Source organism: Stegodyphus dumicola, chromosome 5 (genome assembly GCF_044657685.1).
Source record: "Stegodyphus dumicola isolate Sdum_Otavi_A_Nest chromosome 5, ASM4465768v1".
In the NCBI taxonomy this organism is placed as follows: domain Eukaryota; kingdom Metazoa; phylum Arthropoda; class Arachnida; order Araneae; family Eresidae; genus Stegodyphus; species Stegodyphus dumicola.
In genome coordinates this window covers 66,714,855-66,741,397 of record NC_140772.1, presented here as the reverse complement: position 1 = coordinate 66,741,397, position 26,543 = coordinate 66,714,855, and the positions used below count along the sequence as shown (strand labels likewise).

Genomic DNA, 26,543 nt, shown 5'->3' with positions numbered 1-26,543 from the left:
TATGTGGATCTCAAAAATATTACAGTGACCTTCATAACATTCTGTACACAGCCTGTTCAGTCTCAAAAAATCAAACCCAAGATAAATCGGTATTTTATAACTTAGCCACTCAGCTACTATGCCTCTTGTTTTTGAATGGTACATACTAATGGAAAGAGGGAGAACAACAATCTTTACTTAGAAAGCTTACAGATTTTCATTCTTAACTATCAGACAGGTGATAGTTGACAAAATAACACAAAACTCCACTGACTTTATTTTAATAAGAATTTATAAAATACAAAACTTTAATTTTAATTTTCCTGAAATATCACAGTGACAGAAACTGATCGCATAAGTAAAAACAATGGATAATGGGAATCTTAACTGATCGCATAAGTAAAAACAATGGATAATGGGAATGTTGAATTAAAATGCATATAAGTTGTCTAGACATCTTCTGGCGATAGTATTTCCATTAATGAATTTCCATTAATAAAAGATGTAGTTGCTATAAATATTCTGCAGCCTAAGGGGAAAAATAAAAAAAAGTTAGCACTTAATTATATAAAAATGGAAATTAAAAATATAAAAAAAATTAGCATAATATAAAAATTTATAAACAATGATTAGCAAAAGAAAAATTAAGATATTAGTGATTTCCCTATGGACAAAACATTAGAAGCACTACCTTAATAGAAATATATCTAAATCTCACAAAAACAAGCTAATAAGTTGATATTAGATCTTAAATTCAGCTGGAGCATACCACAGCTCTTTTACTTCTGATGTTTTGGTGATACGATAATTCCAGTCACAGCAACAAATAAAATTAACTCTGGCAATCAAATCTGTTATTTAACTATTTTAATTTATTGATTTTTTTATTTCATCATTCAACTGTATTTAATTTCTATTATTTAATTATTTTTTAGTCCAAAGGGCTTTAGGGACTATTGTTTTCACTTTGCGATTTTGCGTCGAATCACTTTGAATGCCTGTTTCACTTTTCAAACTGTTACCACCAAATATTAACATCCTGTATTATATTTGAAGAAATTAAATAATGAAGAATCTGCATAAATGTATGTATGTTTCTTGCATTGTGATAAAACAACGGTACCTAGAGCTATCAAATTTTGAATGACGTAATCCTCCTGCGAATATGAGCATCTGGAAGCCCTAATTTGAAATATGTTTTATTATCAATTTCGTATTTTGTAAAACTTTAACAAATTTTTGATTAAAAAACTCAAGGATTTTAAAGTGAGCAATGGCAACGTCGTACAGAAAAAACATTTTTATCTCCAGCACGCGAGACTGTGTATAGGAAATTCTAAAGATATGCTCATTTTAAAATTATTCTGCGATATTGCTGTTGAACTGAATTTTATGGCTTGAGTACGCAGAACATGATATTTAATAAAAAAAAAGGTAACACACAAAACGTTAAAAAAACGCCCCTTTGGACATAATTTAAAATTGAAACCTTTCAGATTTTTATTATTTATTTTTATTTTGTAATAGTTTTTTATTTTGCCACACAAGCAGACTAAGAAAACTCAAAATAAATATTTCCATCGAAATCTGACAACTGCACGATTAAAATACTTCCTTTATTTTGTAAAAGTAAAAAAGGGGAGCTGGGAACATTACAGAGACATTTATTTATCACATTAAATCATTAAAAATAACTGCACACAGATGACTAATAAACAGCTTCCAAATGTTAAAGATACAAATTAGTCACAAGAAAACCGGTTTAATGGTTTGCTATTTAGTATTTTTAATATTTCTTCTTCAACATGCTCATTTTGTTATTAACAGATTTTTAAATGGTTAAAAAAGTGAATTCAGATCTTTGGTTCATGGACACTTATGCTTTGATTAGTTATCCACAGAAATTTAATGCATTAAAATTCATCTTACCATTTAATTGCCCCAGAAGTCGCAATGCTGCTACTTCAGCATAAGTAATGCCACCCAAAACATAAACAATAACAGTTTTTGATGAAAGATCTTTTTCTTGCTTTATACTTTCTGAAATTAATAATAATTACTTTTTCAGAAAAACAAACATATTTTCAAAAGTTTTAAATACTATTAGAATAAAAATATAGAAACTGATATAAAAAATATCTTAAAAATAATTTTCAAAATTATTCTGTAGCTTATGGAATAAGGTGAATATAGAGAGGGATTGTAATAATGAGAATATATGAATATCAGACATGCTTACTTGAAGGTTGAATTTTTTTAAAAAAAGAGAAAGGAGGAGAGAAAGAATATTTCAACAGAAAATATATTTTATTGGGTTTGAACACATTAAACTAGAAATATTACTAAGTATATCACCGCATGTCTACAATGAAAATAAAAATGAAAAGTTTGTATGAAAAGGGGAGCATAGCTATACGAGATAAACTATTTTTGCAGTGAATATAATCATATGCAGTGAAGATGTATGATAATGATTGCTCAGACAATTGCACATTTCAGGATACTGCAGTCTCATTGTATCTTGACACTACACACATACATAAATACTTTCATACTATTTCTTTCACAAATACTAATAAATATATATATAAAAAACTACTCTACGGCATTTCTATCATAAATAGTGACATATACAGAAATACTTTCGCATTACAGTTGTTTTGAAAAAATATTTTTTAAGGCTGGCGCAAAATGAATGAATTTGCATTAAGGTTTTCTCTTTACATGTATTTGCACAACAATCATGCAAACATGCCAATGATAGCAATGCTTGAAATATTAATCAAGTTTTAAGCATTTATTTTTTGCTGGTCACCCACTCATCCACAAATTTCACAAATTTCATACTTCCTTTCATTTGCTGCTACTACCTATAGATCTTTCCATCAAAGAATTAATCAAAGATTATTCCATTTTCGAAAATTATCAACACAATAGGCTTAACTTCGTCTAACTATTTTTCAACACATGTTTTATCATTTTTTAGTATGTAACCAAATACAGCTATACAAAAACAATAATTTGACTTTAGACGCTATTTCATGCACATCAAAACTTCGTTAAGAAGTTCCAGCTTTTCACATTTTTAATTTATTAAAACATAATTTCATATTAAAACAATGCTATTTTCTCTCTTACTAAGACAGCGATATTACAAAAGAAGTATACAATTTAACCACTTGTACTAAAAAGACGTGCCACGCACGTTGAGATTCTTTTGTCTCAAACTGCGAGCGGCCTGAACACCACGTCGATAGGCATTTATCGCAAAAATGGTTTATTAGGTTACGGCAAAGCACTTGAGGGCTATCTGCCTTAAGGGAGGGATGCCTTCGTGGAGGACTTTTTAAGGGAAACTGGCTCGTATACATGTTACACATGGGGAAAACCACGAAAACACCCACGCAGCCAGCCCGTTCGCGAGATTTGAACCTCGGACCGAACTACCAATCGCAAAAATGAAAAATAACATAGTGCACACATGGCCTAACAATGAGATTGTTTATTTCTCAAGTTACAGCTCTGGACTGCACTCGCAGACGCGAAGCGGGGTAAATGAGACACTTTACTCTTGTTATATTGTAGCGCACGGCACCGCAATGGTGAAGTTTAGTTGTAACGCAAGTGGTTAATAATATGTATTTATATATATATATATACACACACACACACACACAAAATAATTAATTTATAATCACACAGGTGATTTTATGAATTTAGAGCGGAGACTGAAAAGTTTTTTTGATTATTAAAAAATGAAAATAAATTGTAAATTTAGTAGATGTATGAAAATAATAGTCAATAGCCTGTGGCTAAAAGAGACATTTGAAAGAAATTAATTAAAAAAAATGAATTCACAAAAAACATTAAAATGATAGCCGAATTATCATCCTCAGATTTTTAATGCCTTTAAGAGGTGGTAAAATCTGGTAATAATACTACAAACTATATCTGGCCTACCAGATATGTTTCTGTAATCCTAAATCAGCAAGAAGTTTGAAAAATATGAGCTATCTACACATATAGACTTAATACTTATTAAATGTAATCAACAGTAGGTTTAATCATACTACTTCTGGACAATTCTGGATATTTTCAACAAGAAAAAAGTTAGTAGATTCCAAAACTCAAGTTCTTTTTCAAGTTCTATGAAACAGTAACTGGCTTTCCAACCATCATGAGCTTGACTTTAGAAGTTGCTTGATTTCGCATTGACCCAGCCCATGTTCCTTACTTGGATTTTCACCATACGCAGATTGCTACTGGCAAACATGATATAGTTGATGATAACTCCTTAAACAACTGATGAATAAGGTACTAAATTTAGGTCAGTTGCAAATGTCAATAAACCATGCATTAAAAATACTGAAGATGACACTGACGATTTCATCTTTAGGACAAGCTGGAAAACTTTACCTTCCTACTCAAACATTCATGCAACAGAAACATGCAATACTGACTGAAATTCACAGCTTTAAAGGCCTAATTTTTTGGCCACAGCTCTAAAATAAAATTTCTGATCTTGGGGCAAAATTTAAAATTACCAAAATAGACAAAGCCAGCAATAATTTCAGCATCATCTAAAAAAAATTCTATAGCTCTCTTACGGAATGCAAACTAAACCAGTTACCTGGTGTATTGCAAAAAGTAAAGAAAGAGTAATTATTAATAAGCTTCAAGCTTTGCATAGAAAACTTAAAATTTCATTAAATTCTGACTTTTTGGTCCCCCTATCATTGAACATTTAATTCTTGATTTTGTTTAATTCAGATTTACTACAAAATCCTTCCCTGGTTACAAAGATTTTAGCATGTTTCACTTTTTACAGTTTTGTTTTCATAAAATTAACCTTCACAAAATTTTTCACCAGTGCAAAAAATACCTGTCCATTTTCAATTCATTTTCATTCAATTGCAATAACTTCAGCACAGTTTGTGAAAAATTGTATTGCAATCTTTTTTTTAACAGCTTCATAATCCCACCACCTAACAAAAGAATACACACCAATGAAAAATCTGTAATTAGCAATTTTAACTGCATTTCATAAGAAATTTAAAATTTCTATTCAATTTTATTTTGATAAATTTTTAAATGTTATGCACCTCCCAAATTTGACAAAACTCCCATAAAATTTCACTTCACAGCCAATGGGAGGAATAATTACAAAAAAGCAAAAAATTTTTATTTTTTTTGGGTGGAGGGATTAAAAAAATTGGTTTCCTTATTGCTTTTTCTGTTGGCCAAGATTCCAATTTCTGTTGCATTTTTAAAAACCACCATAAAGTTATTGACATGAGCGACTAACACTACATCAAAGACATTAACTGTTTTGAATTTGAAAATCGCTATGCCACTCTTCCATTTACAAAAATTCAAGGTAGTGACCAGATTCTTGGACCATCATTCTCCAATAAACTTTATTTCACAACTTTATAAAATTTGGTAATAAGATTTTCCAATAAATTAATGAGAAACCTGTGGGTACTAAATTACTCCACAACTATCTGCAAGCTTTATCTTTTCTAACAGAATTTTGATTCATGAATAACAGAGAATTTTACTAAAAATAAATTCATGTACATTTTCCTTAACATGGATAACATTATTTTTATTAATAATGAAGGTATGATTCAAAAAACGAAATTTAACCTTCTTGCCTCAAACTGAACAGAAGCAACCATAATCAACAGAAAATTGATTTTCTGGATCTCAGTTTTCTCAACCACACTTAAACAAAACTTTGCGACTAATGGACATTTTTTGACTTTTCCGCCATTAAATTAACTGGCATTGCCTTCTTATTGACTCTTCTGTTGGTCAAGATCACAGTTTTTACTGGATTGTTATTGACACCATCAACTAAAACTACATCAAAACTATTAACTGTTTTGACCTATGACTTTCATTAAAAAAATTGTTGGCAATACCATTGCCAATTAAGTTAAAAGAATTTAAAACATTTCTAATCTAAATTGCATTCTGAAACTAAAAACATCCTTTGCCACTCTGAAAATAAACTTTATTTCATTATTTTATTAATAAACGAATTAAAAACTTTGCATTAATTACACTTTGTAAATCAAAATTACAAATGAAGCATTTAATTTAAACTCCCAGGAAGATTAACTGTAGATATGTAATTTTTGTATAAAAAATATATATATTTGTAATTTTCAACTTTAGTAATTGATTTCTGTTGTTAAAAAGATTAACTCTCATCAAGTCCCAAGAGTTCATCTACTTTTGAGAGAAAATTTCAGTTTTTCCTTTTCCTGCTTACTTTTTATTGCTGCTAGAAATTTTAGTTTATTAATTACTGTAATTTTTACATTAAAACTTATCCATCATTTTAACTTAACATGTATTTTGGCCACATCCCCTTAATTAAAAGCATCTTTGATTCATTGTTTGTTTATAATCACTCCTTCTATCCCTCCTCTTTTCAAAGTGCCAGGTGGACAAAACGACTTAAGCTCTGGCTGTTTTGGGAAGACTCATTAACTGTATTTTATTCTCATGCTTCAACTTCAAACGGGACATCAGTAGCCTTAAATTATGTTTCTTTGTTATATAACTTGAGTGTAACTAGCTACATTTTTATCTGCACTTCATTTCATTTTATTTAATTTTATTGTACGTATATGCTTTGCCCTTTTTTCATCATTTCTTAGTGTTTTTCAACCACATTTTTGGAGTTTATTGATACTTCACATTTTGAAGAGATTTTTAAGCCTTTTTTTTGCTTGTTCAAATTGATGAATTATTTGATTTGGTTTATTTCTAATGTACTTACATGCTTTGTCCTTCCCCCCCCATCTTTAATACTATATTTTTGGAATTCACTGATATTTTACATTTTGAAGAAAGCACTTTATGTTTTGCGTTAGTTTTTTTTGTTTTTAGTCTTTTCCAGTTGCTCAGGTCGACATAGGGAATGGTGCCATGCAACTCCTTTGAATTAATCACTTTTATTTTTGTGTCTTTGGTTTGAAAATTGTATAGAATTAGAAACATTGATTTGCCCTACCAAACAATTAGAACCAGAAATTTAAATATTTTTATCTATTCCCCTGATGAGAGTAAAAATAGTTCATTCTGACTGTTAAATATTTTGGTCTAGTATTTACAAATTTTTAAAGATTTTTCTTAATTTCTCCCCCATATATATATATATTTAGTAAAGTAATACTGAATATATTATCTCCTAATATAAAGTTAGTAGAATGCATCTGAATGAAGTAACCCAGAAGCATTGAAATTGAATCCTGAAAATAATATTTTTAAAAGGAACTTGAATTTTAATCATGAAAAATAGAAATGGAATTTATTAAAAATGAAAAATTTCAATAAATAAATATAAATTATTATTATATTACTTTGCAGCTATTGCACAAGTATTAGGAAATTTATTTTTATTTCAATGAATTTCAATTACTTATTTCAAATTTATATATATAGCATTTATAAATGATATATATATATATATATATATATATATAAAAAACAGCACGATGAAATTTGAAGGGGCATGTACATACAGATATGAAGTTTTCTTCAGCATTTTGTAAACTGAATTCATTGTATATGATCAGAGTTTATTACATGCTTCAGGAGATGAAATGGCTGCATTTTATAGTAAAGAAGGCTTAATGAAATCTGATACTGTAGCTCAGAACAAATTTTAATTAAGTTTTTGAAAATCACTTCTGAAGTTCATGATTGCTACTCAAAATTTTATAAAGTAGTTGTGCAAACATAAAAGTCCTAAGCATTTCTGAGAACAAGTAAAACATGCTCATGGTCTCTTCTAATACATTTCATGGAAATCAAATTTGGAAGAGAAGTCTTCAAAGCAAATTTTTAAACTCATTTTTCACAGCTTAAAGTTAGAAGTATTTTGTGCAAGCAGCTAAAATTCATTTTACATAACTCACAGATGTTACAATATTTTAATGAACTTATGAAAGAAAATAAGCTTTCTCTACTTAGTTGTAATTAATATACCTATTAAGCCATGTGACATGGCAATAACCTACATCACTGCATTCAACAATGGGAAAAATTTCTATCTGCACACATATATCCCTTCAGTTTTCATTGTGATATTTTATTGCTTTTTTTATACATTATTAAAACTCTAATAATGCTGTATTTTTAAATCTAAAAAGACTTCATGATCTTTCACTTAAAGCACACATTAACATATTCATAACCTACATCATACAATACTGAAATTTATCACTGAAAAATCAAGTCCTTCATGTGTTTATCAAAGGATCGCAAAGCTGAAGCAACTGCATCTTTTACAGAATACTTTCTTATGGAAATGGAAACTACTTAACGCATAAGCTTTTATCTTTCCCAAACAGGCTACCTGCAGTATGAACATATCAAAACATTTTCAAAAATTGCATATTCATTCTGATACCTAATGTCAGATTATATTCAAGGAATAAAAAAGAACGAGTTTGTGCTTCGAAGAAAATATGATTAAAGATATAGAATAGCCATAATTTTGTCATGACACAAATAACCAACATCAAAAAGTTTAAAATAGAAGATATTTAATATTTAAATTCTATACATTAGTGGTTCAATTTAAGTTAAATCAAACAGAATCAAATATGGTGATAATCAAAGTTATTAAGTTGAACTTACTTCCTCTTATGTAACTCACATTTCAAATTAAATTTAAAAAAAAAGGGAGGGGCAGTGGGTGAACAAGAAGCAAAAAGGCACGTCATGTTTATGCAGGATGCTAACGCCAGCTATTGATAATTTATCAAAATTTCCACACACTCCCCAACTAAACTCTGTTAAAAGTTTACATCAATCTCACAACTATCAAATTTATATCAAATACTAAATCAATAACAAAAGGTAGTCATAGCCATATTTTTTGAGTGTACAGATCAATGAATATTCTCTTCAAAACTTATGCAACACAAAACAATGATAAATTATTAAAAAACAAAGTTACTGACAACTTTAAAATATATATATAAAAACATTTAGTTACCAAATTTTTTTTAAATAAAAGATATTAGACCTTTTTTGAAATTCATTATTGTAGAACCAGGAAGAAGTTTCAAACCATCTTCAAGGTTGTGGAGACCACCATATTTTATGACCTAGAAATACAGATTATATTCTATAGATATACTAAATTTTAAAAAAAGGATATTATGTTTTTATTTCTGTGCTCTTAACACATTGAGGATGGCACGTACTACCTGTGGCTCACATGCGAATGATTTATCTGGCAGCGTATACCACTGGTGGCTTATACATGGATCGTTAATGTGGCGGCGTGTACCACCGGTGGCTCACATGCAAATGGTTCATCTGGCAGCACGTACCACCAATGGCTCACATCAGCTATAATTTTATAACACAGTTTTATTAGATGAAAAAATCTTCATGTGGTTAAAAATAACTTTTTTATTGAAAAACTGAGCTTATTTTTACAGGTAGACTATAATAGGCTTAATGTATTTACATATTTATTTGTTTTTGTGGGGATTTTTATAACATTTTAGACATAGTGGTGCTTCACCTTCGCAAAATTGTCAAAACATTATAACCCTTTTTGATTTATTTGCAGCAATGTTTCTACCTCGTCAAGCAGATAAGGATTTATAAAAATCACAGCATCATTTCTGCGACTTTCTCACAGTTCTGGAATACTTCTGAAGAAAATGTATAGTTCTTCTTTTAGGTGTTTGTGGTTCTGTAGGCAGTTCATCCAGGAACCGATCAATAATATTTTCTTTAAATTTTAAAATATTAAAATGCTTGGCACTCCACCTCTTATGAATATACTATGCATTGACAATTGATGTCATGCAAATCAATTCTATGATAAGTTTTCTATACCACTTAACGGTTTTGTAATATGATGCAATTTGATCGGATATATTAGCACCTTTTTTCACATTATTGTAGTCAAAAACAGCATCAGATTTTAGTTTACCACTTGTTCCTTCAATCATAGTACAAGTATGATTGTTGCAAGTAGTTAACATGCAAACTGACCGTTTGTCTGTTCATTTAACAAATTTAACTCCTTCAGGATCTTCAACACTCACAATGTCACCACGTTTTTGTTTTAGTTTTGCTTCTGCCGGCAGAAATTTTCTATTTACTTTTACAGTACCACATAAATTTGTTGATTTATCTAAACGTTCTTCAGCTAAAGGCACACTTGTATAGTAACTATATACAAAGTGCACCTCTCAAATAACAATCCATTTATCAATTGCATTACAGCGTCATATGTATGTCCTTTCGTTGTGGAGTTTACATTCTTTCCAGTATAAATTTCAACATTATAGGTATAGCCTCCAGTCAAAGAGAATTTGTATAATTTAACACCATATTTATGCCATTTGCCTGAAATGTATTGGCGAAATAGGAGTCGCCCTCATCAAGGAGCCATGCTTTCATCTATTTCAATGTTTTTCCCAGGTTTCACTGCATTTTTGAATAAATCGACGATTATTTTCACAATGTTGAAAATTTTGCCCAACTGATCATCAATTATAGCTGTTTCACTATTAGAAAAGTGTAAATATTTCAGTATAGTCAAAAAATGATCACGTCTCATAACTTTTTTTATACGTGCTTTTGAATACATTGTATTTTTCGACCAATATAACTTAATTTCTGGCAACCAGCACTAAACCCATAATAATTGAGTATGGCAATAAACTTTTTTTATTTCTCCTATTGTAACAAGCCACCAGGATTGTTGGCGTTTTCTTGTGGTGGATAAAGAACTTTTCAACACCATTGTTGGATTGTTGAGCATATCTGTTTCATTCACTATTAATTCTAGAACATTGTCTGACAAAAAGAACTGGTGCAATGAGAAAAGATCATCAAAATTAACATTTTCATGCAAAAATTCCTCGTCTTCCGTATACTGACATATCACACTGCTTCTTCCTGTGACCTGCTGCCATTCTATCTCCTCATCACTTTCTTCTGAATCAGCTTCTAAAAACTCTGGCGTCATAGTATATTTATCAAATGTCTTAAACGAGTCACTTTATTCCAAATCATAAGAGTTACTCTCCTCTCAAGAAGATGAAAGTATCATCGGCCTTGATTTTTGTCTGTGGAATACAATTGTAGACTCATCTGATGCGTCATCTGTTATTGTACAGTCCATTTCCTCGGGGGGAGGGGGGTGAAAATTCTAATATATTACAAATTTTACCAGTTATGTCTTATAATTCTGCTTACCAAAAACCAAAGTTACATGCCAACAGCAGTTCACTATCTATTAGTAATCCATAAAGAATGAAGAATTATTCATAAGCACTCAACTTTATATTTACAGAACAAAATAAGTGCAAGTGCTTGCCAAACATAGAATAACAAGAAAAAGAAACTCCTTTTGTAAACAGCGCTGCATATACTAAACGTATAGTTAAAGGAACTACGCTTTTGCATCTGAAGTTTTGCTACACAACATTGTGTGAAAGGCACTGCCAGGTAAAACATAGTATGTCAGTGGGACGATATAGAAAAATCTGCACTGTCCTCAACTTAACACAGTTTTATAATAAATAGTTCACTCTCACTGATAGCGTGCATAATTATTTTGTAATACTTTCTTTACCATACATTGGTAGTAAAAATTTGTTTAAAAAAAATTTCTGAAATGCAAATAATATTGTTTTCTGTATTATATTCTATGAAATCAATGCAACAAGATCATGGCTGACACTTTCATTTATCAACACAAAATATACTTTGCAATCATATTGTATCAACATAGAAAGCAAAATAAATGTTCAACTGAATTTTTGTTCACTTTAAAAACTGCATTTTATTTATTTTTGTGTCCTTTTCAATACTCAGAGATGAACATTAAGTACATTATCAATGACAACAATATATATATATACTACATAAATAAATAATAAAAATGAGTATTATATTAAAATAGTCACTTATAATGCAATAAAAAAAAAGAGGGAGGGCAAATGCGTTTTTGCACCTTAATAAAGTGCAAATAAAGGTGATGAAATTTAGGGCCACTACATCTATTTTATTCCATTTTAGTGTCAAATAATGAGCATTAATAATAAAGCAGTTCCCAAGGTATAGTTTACAAAGCATCTGGGAATAGTATAATTTATGCATAAAAATGTACATTTTGATATGATTAGGACACAAACATAAATGAGAAATGTATTAAAAATAATACTGATTACATAAAAAATAATGAAAAAATTCCAATTAACAACCAGTCATTTTGCAATTTTTTATTCTGATTTTATTTTTGTCTAGTATTTATGCATGATTAAAAATATCTCAGTATTTTGAAATGCAGAATTCATATAAAATTAGCCCATCAGTAAATGCATATTTAAAGCAAAGGAATAAAGTAGCTCTGCTCCAGAATAAACAAAACTGGCTGTAAAACTGTGTCAACAATTTTGTCTATCTATAACTGCAGTATAGAAAGCAGTTAGTTTTCCTTATCAAATGTTATTTATCCAGCAGTTTGTTGGCAACACTTGGTATAAAACACACAATTTCATTACTTTGAAATACAGTCAAACTCTGCTATAATGAGCCCCCTATACATAATGAACAAACTTTTTGGTCTTGTCCAATTTTCTATACTGAATGTTATTTTATACTGCTATAGCAGACCTCCAAATGTTATTGGATATAATGAAACGCATAGATATCTTCAGTTGAAACTCTTATGTCTTTTCATGTTTCTTTCAGAACTTCTGGAAGTTTAAATGAAAAATTTGCCAGATATTAAAATCATCCACAAAGACCACAATAAAATATCCACATTCCATGCACTTTTATATTACTTTTCTTTTATCTTCTACCCACTTTTCTCTATTCTAAACAAATGTTATATAAGACAAGTATGAACTCAACTCTAAAAGAATGAATACATAATAAGCATATCTAAGGACGCCATAAGTTGAGTAAACTAAAGAACGTCAATGAATCCTTTGATTTCATTCAAATTCTTTGACTGAGCTATCAGACAGAACTCTATTCAAATCTGCTGCTATGATGGAAATTTTTAAAATTTGCTACTCAGGGAAAGAGGAAGTAGCAAATTTCATGAGTTTTAAGGTGCACAGTTTGTTCGCCTTTTAGGGAATGAAATTTACACCCTTCAAATAATGGTTTTACATTCTTTAGGTCTTTTGTAATACACAGGATATTCTTTATTAAGGTTATTGAATATTTGCATTGCAACCATGGATAAAATTTTCTTGCAATCTGCATCATGTCAGAAGAAAATTAAATTACTTTGTACTCAAAATTTAATATCTTTTATTATTCATTTTTAGATTTTTATATTATTATTGATAAAATAATTATTCATAGCTACAAATGGGAAGTTTGGAGGAAGAATCAGGATTATGATATTTATGCCAAATAACATACAGTACAAAGTCCATTATCTGGACTCGTTGGGACTTTGGCGATTCCGGATTAGGGGTTTTTCCGGATTATAGATCATCAATTTAAATCTGGTAATATGGCATGCAAAAATTATACAATTAAAAATATGAAACCGTAATTTATGAAATAAAGAGCAATTATGATCTAAAGGGTACCAAAATTTACAAAAAAAAGCTTAATATTTATTTGTTTACTTTATTAAGCTTAATATTTATTTGTTTACTTTATTAAACATTTTGGTACTATTGCATTTTGAGGACCATAAAAAAATCGCCAAACTATTGTTGATGCCATTACTGCAAAAAATAATTGTGGCAACCCTAACACAAGAAAGCAAGTATAATAGCAAATTAACTAAGATTAATTTTGTTTTAATTCAGATAAAAGGTTAATTTCATATAATACTTTTTATTATTATATTTATCATTTTCTATAATGAATGATGCCTTTTCTTTGAAAAAAATTCTATTGCAGACTTTTTGTCACTGGGCAATTCAGTAATTGTTAAATCAACAGTGTTATCAAAAAAGGATTTAAAAATTAAACTAGTAATTCAATGGCATCTTAAGAAATATAGAACTATCTAAACCTTAAGAAATATAGAACTATCAATTTGAAATCGGCATGTACACTAGATTTGGCGCTTTTGCGCATACATTTTCGCTGCAATTTTTTTATGGTCCTCAAAACGGAATAGTACCAACATTTCTTTCAATGTAAGTTGCTTCATTTTTTGTGCTAATACTTTCTCTTTAATTCTATAAAGAGACATAATTTCTTGTTCAGTTACAAAGTTCCACTGCTCAAGTTCTGTAATTGCTGTGATCGAAATTTTTTCGTCTTTGTCACTTTCTTCACTATCGGAAGCGTGCATACGTAAACTGTTTATGCGCATGCATAGCTGATGCGGCATTAAACGCGCATGCATAAGTTTGTGGCTTTGAGGTCCGTATTATAGATCATTCCAGATAATGGACGTTCAGATTACAGACTTTGTACTGTAGTGTAAAATTACAGAATTTACATATAATGACATTGTGTATATATATATATATATATATATATATATTATATGTAGAATTTGAATACAGTGTAATTGTAAAATTTACGTATAGTGAAACTGCAAAAGAGTAACTGAAAATTTAATAACTGCGCTTAATGATAACCGAAATTAATTCGTAACAAGATTTTTTTAAAATAAGATTTACATGGGCACCCATAAAGTAATTGGATAATTTCTCATAGATAAGGAAAAGATTACTTATCTTCAAATAAATTTATTCCCTTTAAAATAATTTCCAGAGACCTCTATACAGTTTTTCCAGTGTTTCTTTAAGTCCTCCGAACACTGTTTATATGAGTTGGAACTAAACTTTCCTAAATATCTGTTACATTTGATTTAATATTTGAGATGTTTTCAAATCTTTATCCTTTCATGGCCATCTTAGGCTTCAGAAAAAGGAAATAATATCAGCTGATAGATAATAAGTCAGAAGAATATAGTGGATGATTTATCACTGCAGTTGACTGCTTAGCAAGATCCTGTTGCATAGGAAATGCTGCACGGGGCATAGCATTACTGTGCAAAAGAAACCATTGACCAGAAGCAAACAGTTCCTTCCTACCTTGTCTTATCTTGTTTCTTAATCAAATAAGAATCGCCTAAAATACTGATTGCAGATTAATTAATTGATTTTTAGGGACAAATTCATCGATAATAAATCCTTTGTAATAAGAAAGTGCAATCAGCATCACCTTAGTCTTTGATCTGGAAATCTGTGCTTTTTTTCGTATGGGAGATGATGATGTTTTCCCGCTACGTGCACTTTTTTGTTTCTGGGTCATATTGTAGACACCAGGTCTCATCTTCCACTATGAACAATTTAAGAAATTATTGTCCTGTCTTGCAGTGGTCATCAAACCTTCACAAGAAGCTTTTCTTTTTTTACCTTTTTCTTTCTTTCTTATTTTTTTTTTTTTTTTTTTAGTTCAAAGGGGCCTTGTCCCTGAGGGACTATTGTTTTCATTTTGTGATTTTGTGTACAAACACTCTGAATGTAAATTTCACTTTTCATTTGCTGTCACCAAATATTATTGCCCTGTATTATATTTGAAGAAATTAAAGAATGAAGAATCTGCATATATGTATGTATGTTTCTTGCATTGTGTTAAAACAAGGGCAATCAAACTTTGAATGACGTAACATTATTGCGAATATGGGCATCTGGAAGCCCAAATTCAAAATTTGCTATTGATTTCATATTTTTTAAACTTTAACGAATTTTTGATTAACAATCTCAAGGATTTCAAAGTGAGTAATGCCAACTTCGTACAGAAAAAACATTTTTATCTCCAGCGTGTGAGACTGTGTATTGGAAATTCTAAAGATATGCTCAATTAAAAATTATTTTACGATATTGCTCGTGATCTGAATTTTATGGTTTAAGTGCGAAGAACATGATATTTAATAAAGAAAGGTAACACATAAAATGTTAAAAAAAAAAAAAAAAAAAAAAAAAAAAAAAAAAAAAAAAAAAAAAAGGCCCCTTTGGACATAATTTAAAATCTGAAACATCTGAGATTTTTTCTTTTCTTTTCTTTTTTTTTAAATTTTGTTTTGTAAAAATCTGAGGCACAAATCAAGTAAAAATTTTCCTCATTTTCAGATTTTTTATCAAAATTAACTTACAGCTTTCTCTGCTTATCCCAAGCATGTCTAAAAACTACTGAGTTGTCACATGTCTATCAGCTTTTACCAAAGAAAGAATTTTCTCCCCATTCTCCTCGTTCTTTGAAGTTAAAGGGCAACCTATCTTTGGTTCATCCTCAATGCTTTCATGACTATATTTTAAGGCGGTTGTATGCTGCTGGGGTGGGGACAATTCTATATCTCCTGTTCTACTGGGCCGATTGATTTCCGTTTCACATGTGTCGAAAGCAATACTTAGGATATGTATTAGATTTATATATAGCATTGTTCTAACATAAGTACTTTGATACAAAATCGGAATGTTTCTGAAATGACATGTTGATTTTTTTCCATATTTCAATTCTACGATACAAATTATGCCAAACTTAAAAATCACACGAGTAGTTTTTAAAAAATTAGCTCTCAAAATTTTAGCTCTTCTATACATTAATTGAATTGGTATATATTTATTAATCTCTCTTTTTAAAAATTCAACTTATTTGATTCTTCCTTTCATATTTCGAATAAGTTCATTCCAAATAAAATTCGCCCACTTTTCATGATTTATTTTTAAAATTTGTAGTTTTAAATAATTTTTATACATTAAAAAAAATTTGGATTATGACCTATAAAACTTTTACCATCTTAAAGTAACTGTTTTTCTAAGCACACCTGCAAAAAATAAAAGTTTTTTTATTCAAAATTTCCGAAGATATACACGAATTTATATATTGGCGCGTTTTGAAATTTGGCATATTTGCTGAAAGCGATAAAACAACAAATGTGGTTTAGGCACTTTGTTAAAATTATTTGAAAGTAGGAACAATGTAACTTTCCCCCCCCCCTCATGCACAATGTAAAAAGCGAAAGGAAAATAGGTTGCCATAAATCAAGAAGTTCACCAAGTAAATTATTCTTGGTGCAAACTGAAAAATATATGGCAATATAAATTTTCGAATTTCTCCGTAAATTACACATAAAATTTTAGAAAATTTAATATGTAGGCATAATGAGTCGTAGAAACGAAATATGGAAAAAAATTGGCCTGTTATTTCAGAAAAAGTCCAATTTTGTGTCAAAATCCTTATGTTAAAACGATGCTATATATAAATCTAATATTCTAAGTTACGCTTTTGAGACATGGAAAATGCATTTTGGATTCCGTTAATCGGCCCAGTAGAACTGTTCCCCCCTTTTTTTGCAGCCACTCATACACTTGTATTTTTGATTATGATGCACTGCCATATACTGTTTCGGTAGCTGATTTATCTAATTCATGACAAATTTAATGTTATAACATTATTCCATCTCAAAGCAATTTTTTTTGTACAATGTCTTCTCAATAAATGAAAAAGAATCTGGAATTTTGATATGCAGATGACAAAATAAACACTTTTAACAAGACTAAGAGATGCCACTCTTTCTAAACATACATTTATTATTTCACTTTTTTATTTTATTTAATGTCTTAATTTGTGCAGTTATTTTATGGGCAACCTTGTATTAATTTTTTTGGTAGATGTCACAGTATTAATAAGCTTTTCTTTACCTTTTTTTGGGAGGGGGTGGATTTACCATTTAATTTTTACATGTTTTTGTGAGATAATCCATTTTTCTTATTGGATCGAATATAACTATCGGTTATTGAACCACTGGTTATAGTGAACCGAATTTCCACTCCCTTGAAATTTGTTACATTGAGCAATAACTGCAGTGATTTTATATAGCATTTCTTTGATCGATTGCAATTTCACAGCAATTACATTGTTAAAAAGCTCAATCACATTAAAATTAAGATATTCTGCAAACACTTCAAAGAATTTCTACACTCTTAATGAAAACATATTGGTATAAAATAAGTATTGTATTGGTCTGAATATAAGAATGTTTCCCCTCTTTAATATGCCCTTTTTTTGAAAACTATATCTTACATGTACTGGCTAATAATTAATAAACATTAGGATTATTTATCCCATAGTCCCTTATTTTTAAGTTAAAAGAAAACACATTACTTTCTCAAGGCATGGGGGTATTTAATCCAATTATAACTGCTTTAGTATAGCATCTTTTATGTGCCAAGTTCATATATGAAGGGCACTTATAACTAAGCCCCTTCTTCTTGAAAAACACCTTTTTGAAAACACCAAAAATACAGGGTCATTTTGTATTTTAATACAAGTTACATTTCAGCCAATATAGTACTTCATTCCCATTTAAAGAATTAAAATTATTACTTAAAAATCATTTATCATATATACAAATTTAAAAAAAAAAAAAAAAAAAAAACCTCACTTTCAACAAATACAGAATATCATACTGAATTATTTGATAGAAAGATAAAAAATAAACAAAAGAAATTCACAAAATTGCAAATATATTTTTAGCTATATATAATAGATGATATTTAGAAATCTAAAATTATCTTCAAATATAAAAATGCATACTGATAACAGACATTAAAATATTTTTATGTATATATGAAAAGCAGGATTAAAAAATTGTCTTAAAACATATTTAAGTAAAATAAACATAATAAAACAGATTTTAAATACAGTAATATTAACTCACTTGTTCTGTTATTCTTCCAATTAAAGGCACATATGCTCCCCCAAAAACATAACTCATATCTTTTGGGTTTTTTATATCAGATGAATCAGATTCTGCTGGGATCTACTGAAAATGAGTTTAAAAAGAATTACCTTATATAAAATACTAAACTTAATAAAACAAAGTAGCTATGAACCTTAATACTAAGCAACATTCAACCTTACATTAGTTTTGACTTTATTAAACTAGTCAACAGCATAAATAGAAGGGGAGAGCCAGTACAAATTACCTGAATAAAATTTTCTTTAAAGGTCCAGTTTAAGCCCTAATTTTTAAAAACAAAATCTCAAGAAGCTTGATTTGAACACCAGTTCTTTTATTATACATAAAGTTTGCAAATAATTACCATGTTAAGAAACTAAAAAGCCTGGTTAATATAATTAATAGGTAGATAACTGTTTTAGAAAAAAAATTTTAGTCTATCAAATTTGCTTTTATAGTGAGATATACCCAGTTATGCAGCTTTGGAGTTAATATATTTTATTTATTTTTAAAAAAATATTTTTTCCTATTACTTACTAGAAAAGTTTTTTTTTTTAAATTTTAAACAAATATGAAATATTTTATAATAAAGTATTTCTTCTTATTCAACAAGTTGAATTTTTTTATTTTCTTTAATCACACTTAAAAACTACATCACAATCATTACCTAAGCTCAAACCACAATGACTAATATAGTCCACAGTTTCTCTCTACAAATACAAAACGTAATATAGCACTGTCAACTGGATACAAAAGAAGGATTTACATTCTTCTGGCTCTAGAATCCTTTAAATATTACCATGAATGAAATGAATTTTGAAAACTTTTAATTATTTGCAGTAGCAGTCCACCCATATTCAATGAAGTGAAGAACATCTGTCAAATCCCAAGAATGGCAATACTGAGATATTTTTCCCTGTACAGCATTCGATGAATGTGAAAAATTCTGTTCTCATAATGTTAAAGCTTTGTAAACATAAATGTTTAAGAAAGAATTTCAAGAATATGCTGCACATAAAGTAAAGAAAATATAGCAGTATTTTAACTAAGTTTCTCATACTTGAACACAATGCATATAACTGAACAAGCATTAAATTATTCAAGTGTTCAGCATAGCAGGACTGCCCAGTCGTTTTGTGAATAAGAGCTATTTTTTCTCCTATAGGTAAAGTTGCAATCTACCAGTGTCAGAAAAAAATATAAAATAATATAATAATGCAACAGACTCAACAGTAAAGTCAATAATTTTTTTATAAAGGATGCATATGCAACAAATACTGAAATAGAAATACATAAGGGAAAATATTTACTTACCAAATTAAATTTCCTTACAACTGCTTTAAAATTACTATATCTTGGAAATGATACAGCAGTTGCAACTTTTTCTACTATTTTAGTAGCTTTGGCAGTGGCTCCTTTTTCTGGAATTTTACCAGGTGGTAACAAAGATGCTTGTTCCACTACCAAACCAGTCTTCTCCAAGTTGTGAAAAGTTACTATATATTTACAGCCATAACTCTGAGTGAAAAAAAGGTAAAATCAGATATATTACAGTTTGAGAAAAAATGTATAATAATAATAAATTCTTAAAACATTGATTTTAATTATATATTTCAGTCTATTAACTAAATTCATAGACTATGTATAGAGACAATGCGCTAACTTTAGTAACAGTTATTATTGTCAGGGAGACCACATTATCAGATGATACTTAAATGGTAGCCTTTTTATCCTTTCTTTTTTCACCCTTAATTCCCACGCTTTCTCTTCATACCTTATGATTGTTTTGTCCACGACAGCAATACAACAATAGTTATTAACTGGAACTGAGCTATATTATATTTATGAATGGTTATCCAAATGTCTTTAACCATGGTTTAAAGTGTTTAATAATACTTGACAAAGGAAATGCTACACTATCAAGATTTAGTTGCATAATTATGACAACAAATAAACTGCTGAATGATGAAGGTAAATTATCTGAAATGCATGTTTGTCACATAAGTTAGCAAAATAAAATGAAAGGAAAGAGTCAGATGAGTCAATACTTGGTAATTCAAGTTGTTTTTTTGTTTCAGAAGACGCCAGTAAATTTAATTCCAGCAAAAAGGGTTTTGTTATAATGGTTGATCAGTCCTTAAATACCAGAGTTGAAACATACCTACATGCATCTTATGCAAAGGATTTGGAGAAAATGGATGTGCAACTACATAAATGTCATTTGTATTGATAAAAACACATTGTTGACAGTATGCAGCCCCACAAATCATGACAGCTGACATTATGCAAAATGTGCAGACAGCTTTGGATGCTCTAATACCAGCAGGAAAAATTGAAAGTACTTGCAGCCATGCTGCCCTTTACAAAGACTGCCATTCACACAAAGTCACTGAAAGACCATGATGATGTTGGGACAACATCTTGGATGACTGAATGGCATAGGATAGTATATAGAGCAAGTCTCGCTTTTGTTTGATCAAGTAAAAATCTGAGTGCCATGCAGAGATAGACTAAGTCCTGCTGCAACTATCGAATGCCAATTGATGATATGTGGGTGAAGCATTGTATCTTACTGTCACAAGGATTACAAATTTATATTTTCTATCAAGATATTATTTGATCACACATGGAAATCATATGCAGACAAGCCCTGAAAGGTACTTAGATGTTTCCTCCACCACATCTCTAGATGTCTCACAATCAGGCACTGTCAATACAGTCAAAAGTCGTTAATCCGGACTCGTCGGGACTTCGGCGATTCCGGATTATCGATTTTTCCGGATTATAGATCATCAGTTTAAATCTGGTAAGATGGCATGCAGAAATTACAAAATTAAATATATGAAACCGTAATTTATGAAATAAAGAACAATTATGATCTAAAAGGTATCAAAATTTACAAAAAGAAAAAGCTTAATATTTATTTGTTTACTTTATTAAGCATTCTTTCAATGTACGTTGCTTCGTTTCATGTGATAATACTTTCTCTTTAATTCTATTAAACAGACATAATTTCTTGTTTAGTTACAAAGTTCCGCTGTTTAAGTCCTATAATTGCTGTGTTGAAAATACCGACTAATTTGTCAATCGAAATGTTTTCGTTTTCAATAACCTCTGGGTCACTTTCTTCACTATCGGAAGCGAATTATAATGAGGAGGAACTTGATTTAAATCATATCAAAGACGGAGTACATCGAAATACTACACTTAGTAAGGAATTATAAGCCAAATAAAATATAAAACATCTGCTCTGAAGATAAGGATAGTGCTGACAGATCAACTTCCAATCCGCGGCATGAAATTGATAAACATATTTCGGATTTCAAAACATACTTTCGCTTTGTAGATACAAATTACATATTAGTAAATATATATCGGAAATTCTATTTGACATAATCGAAAGTTCAAGCTTACTTTTATGAAATTGCTCTAACAGTCTGCAAAAAGTAATAAGCCGGATCCAATTCGAAGATTAAGGAACAACGCAATCTGCAACATTAACTGAATTTTTAGCTTAGCTTATACCTCCGTTACACATTAAACGCGCATGCGCACAAACATATTCGCAGACGTAAAGGTCTTACACGCACTCTTAAACGCCCGTGCGCATGCGTGAACGCGACGCATGTGCAGAAAGTTTGTAGTTTTGAGGTCCGGATTATAGATCATTCCGGATTATGGGTGTCCGAATTAACGACTTTTGACTGTATATGATTGGCCACCTTTTCTTGATCTGCCTCAATACCAATGAAAAAACAAACTGTGGAGGATGGTTCAAAGCATATACTCATCCATCATGCATACTGATTTAATCTGTACCTCAAAAGTTTGTTCAACGGGTTCTTCTTGTATATGATTGCAGCATTGCATTATCTTTTCGAAATTAAAAATCACTTATTTATATCTGCATTTCCTGTATGTTAGATAATTTTTATTTCTGCTTACTCTTTCATGTTTTTTTTTGTTTGTTTTTTGTTAGGCAGTGTATATTGCAGTTTGAAATTCAAGATGTCTTTAGGACGGTTTTCAATAATTACACAGACAAAATAATTAATTTGATTTTGTTACAACTGCAGATCTATCCAACATAAGAGAAAGAAAAGGGAACTAAAAAGAAATGAGGGGAAAACTATATGGTATTATCAAAAGAAGTTTTTCAATATCTCATCAAATGCGAGATTTCACAGAGTTTTGGTTCCAAGAATTTTACATAGCTAGGACCTAAGAGCCTTCCTTCTGACTGGCCAACCTATGCAAAATAAAGCACACTGAACTTTGTGTTCACTTAAAGCACTTTGTGTTCCCCCATCATCACAAAAAGTTTTGAATGGTACAACTTTATGATAAATAATTTGAATGAAATAGATCTGGAAGAACTAATTTGAATATAATTTCTAAAATAATATTACCTGTTGCATTTTACATTTATATGATTTAACAGGTGATTTGTACTTGTAAGACTTTTTTTCATAAAATATGAATTTTTTCTTCGGCAAAAGAGAAAAAATCATATACAGTAGCAGTGAATGCATCTTAATACAACAAAACTAACCTGCCGAAACTGTGTCATTAAAGAACTGTAATCAGAAGAAGGTAACCCATTTTGAGCAATGGATAATAGGCATATTAATCTTAAGGCACTTTTGTAGGAATCCTAAGTAATAAAAATAGACAAAAAATAGAGTTAATTATAACAACTTAAGCACGGATTTTTGAAATTTTAATATACACATCAATTGAATGATAACTGATGAAATCTCACTGCAAAAAATAAGAAAACAGGAAAACTTATTCAATTACTACATTCTTAATTAGTCTTCTTAATTAAGAAGATAAAGTAGTCTTAATATAAAAATTAAAATATTTAAATTCAGCTTTAAAAATATGCATAATTTTTACATCAGTATTTTCAAGCACAAAAATTTCAAAAATAGCATGAAGTTAATAACATGTGTTAAAAACACAGTATTTAACTGCTCATTAATATAAATGAAAGGTAGCATTAAAGTAGATGTTCATACAAAATGTGAAGATAATAATGTACAGAATAACAAACATATAAAAATAAAATCAAAGATCAACCTGCTTATTAATAATATCCTCTATGTAATTCATACATTCACTTATATTCTGGTTTTCAATGATGTCTGAAATCACAAAATTAACATATTTAATTTTATACATAAATTAGAATAACTCTTACTTATTGGTAAATGTAATAACATTCTTACCCCTTTCAATGCCCAGTCTTTTATGAAAATCTTCTGCATTCTTTTCTTCTAAGATTACTTCACATGCCCTAATGTCTTAAAAAATACAAATAAAACAAGGATGAATATCAACATATGAAATGAAATTAAAAAATTTTGTATTTAAATAATTATAATCATAAAAGTAAGAAACAAAAAATACTAAAATGCATTTTAACACAACAAAACATTTCATTGCTAACATAACATTTCTAATGCTTCATTAATTTGTTTTAAGATATTTAATTTACTGCTCCTTTTGTTATCAAAATATGTAAAACAAAACGACCATTTATCAGAATCATTTTTATCAAATACATAAAGGAAATCTAGGGTAGAAAATGCTTTACACAAACCCTTCTCAAAAATTATTTTACTTTCATTTGGTTATACAAGTATAATGATTACAAAAATTTGTGAAATTCTTTCATTTAGATAGCACTAGCATATAATTTAATGAATAACATTTCAAGAAAAAAGGACTCGATACTTTAAAAAATCTAGAAATTAAAAAATTCTGAGCTGAATGTATAAATTCAAATATATAACTCAGTCATGTATAGCAAAATGACAATATTTTCATGTAAATGATTTGTAACATCTACAGATACACATGCAAATGCATATATATACACATCCATATATAATGATGACTGTAATTGAAAGAGAAACATGTAAGGTAGCATAAAAAATTAAGCAAAAAAACCAGACTGGTGTGATTCTAAGGATGATCAGACAGACTTTTTTCAGATCCGAAAATTTGTCACGTAGCTGGGAGAAGCAACTGCCAAATTTTTAATGAAGTTATTATACAGAGCAGAGAGAAATGAACCTAGTGCCATCTGATAAAGAAAACAGTAATGAGAAGTTTAAAAGCTACGAGTCTGAAATTCTGAAACTGTTGTGAAAAATTAGACTAGAATTAACATCATTAATTAAAGTCATTAATGCTTTAAGGAAATCCAGTTTTTGAAGAATCTGCATCAAAATCGAGATTAGTAATCAAGTATAATTAGCTACCAAAGTTTTTTTTTTTTTTTTTAATTTTATTTTGCCCTTTCAAATACAGACTTTGTGTTCTCTGACTCACTTCTAGTTTGGCCCACAAATGTCAAACCATACTAACAAGATATGTTATACATTGTTAAGTGACTAGATAAAATGGCAATATGGAAAAGGCCTGTTTAAAAAAAAGGGGGGGAAAGGAAAAGCCTACAACCATGAAAGTCCACAGCAAAAATACTCACATGGATGAAAGCACATATGAGTATATGTTCCAAGCCTAAAAATACAACATACAGAAAATAATTCTCACATTATTTTCAAACTATACAAAGCAAATTCTTACTTCAAAATTTTCTGATATTTGTTTCCAAAGGCAAACAAATTGTTAAAACTAGGCATTTTATTTCAATTTCTGCAAGATATTTTCATACAACTTTTCAAACTTTATGGTGTATGTGTATTTAATTACGGCAAAGCACACGAGGGCTATCTGCCTAAGGGGAGGGATGCCTTTCGTGGAGGACTTTCTAAGGGAAACTGGCTCGTATACACGTTACACATGGGGAAAACCACGAAAACGCCCATGCAGCCAGCCCGTTCGCGGGATTCGAACCTCGGACCGAACTACCAGTGTTCAGCGACTTTACCGCTCGGCCGCTGGTGGGCTTTCAAACTTTATGAAAAATAAACAAAGAGGGAGAAAACGAGAACAAAACATATATTTTATTGGGTTTAAACACATTAAACTAGAAATATTATAGGTACAGCACGGCATGTCTATAATAACAATACAATATAAAAAGTAAAGAGGGCAATGCATATGAGATAAACTATTGTTGCAGTAAACATAATCGTACACAGTAAGGAATGCAGTCACATGCAGTGAAGAAATATGATAATGCTTAGATTATTTGAAATCTTTTACTTATATTAGCATAATTGTCTGTGACAGATATCTCTTTTTCAAGTAATAAAATCTATTGCGGCATGTTTTTCAACCTTGACCTGGCTCTACATACATCATCAGCGTCTTTAAACTATTCCTACTTTCTTGACATGAGGCTTCTTTATAGATTTATGCCAGTGTCTTGCTTCCATTCTCTCAATTACATTTACAGTATTTCTCACAATCTGAAAAATAACTTATCATTGACACATGTCTCACCTTCCACATATGAAAATTTCATTCAGTTACTTCAGGAATTCTTGAAATTAGAATTTGAAGCATACCTCTGCATTTCATTCTACATGTGCTGAAAAGAACAGGCCAAAACATTTACATGGTTCTGTGTAATCCAGTGAATTCCACTGAAGTGCATAACAACACTGACCCTGAGCTGTCAATCAACATTTCATTGGACTTCACTTAGTTAACCTTAAATACGTTCTTATGGTTATTTCTTTAATTTTTTCAATCAGTGTATTAAAACAAATAAGGAAACTGATTAAACTATTTATGTTGTTAGAAATGTTAAATAACACAAAATAAAAGCATTAATATTGACACCCCCAAAAAATGTTTGGTTCCTTTTTCATCACTTCTCAATTAACCATTTTATATTTTCTATATGTCATCCTAC

The 26,543-nt window shown here is 29.7% G+C and overlaps 1 protein-coding gene across 3 annotated transcripts in view; it reads right to left on the bottom strand.

The window, feature by feature from the left end:
• Window positions 1-244: 244 nt before the first annotated feature.
• Window positions 245-26,543, bottom strand: part of LOC118197547 (vacuolar protein sorting-associated protein 33B-like) — a 77,785-nt gene continuing 51,486 nt past the window's right edge. The window contains exons 12-19 of one of the 3 annotated variants that reach the window (XM_035369074.2): window positions 23,941-24,015; window positions 23,792-23,856; window positions 23,262-23,363; window positions 20,024-20,227; window positions 18,689-18,790; window positions 9,029-9,110; window positions 1,909-2,019; window positions 245-508 (exon numbers count right to left, since the gene is read on the bottom strand). In XM_035369074.2, coding sequence (XP_035224965.1) covers window positions 429-508; window positions 1,909-2,019; window positions 9,029-9,110; window positions 18,689-18,790; window positions 20,024-20,227; window positions 23,262-23,363; window positions 23,792-23,856; window positions 23,941-24,015 — 821 coding nt within the window. In that variant the 3' untranslated portion in view covers window positions 245-428. Of the gene's footprint in view, window positions 509-1,908; window positions 2,020-8,998; window positions 9,111-18,688; window positions 18,794-20,023; window positions 20,228-23,261; window positions 23,364-23,791; window positions 23,857-23,940; window positions 24,016-26,543 lie in introns of those variants that run through there. The other 2 variants (XR_004759620.2, XR_015041133.1) reach the window with 2 other exon arrangements.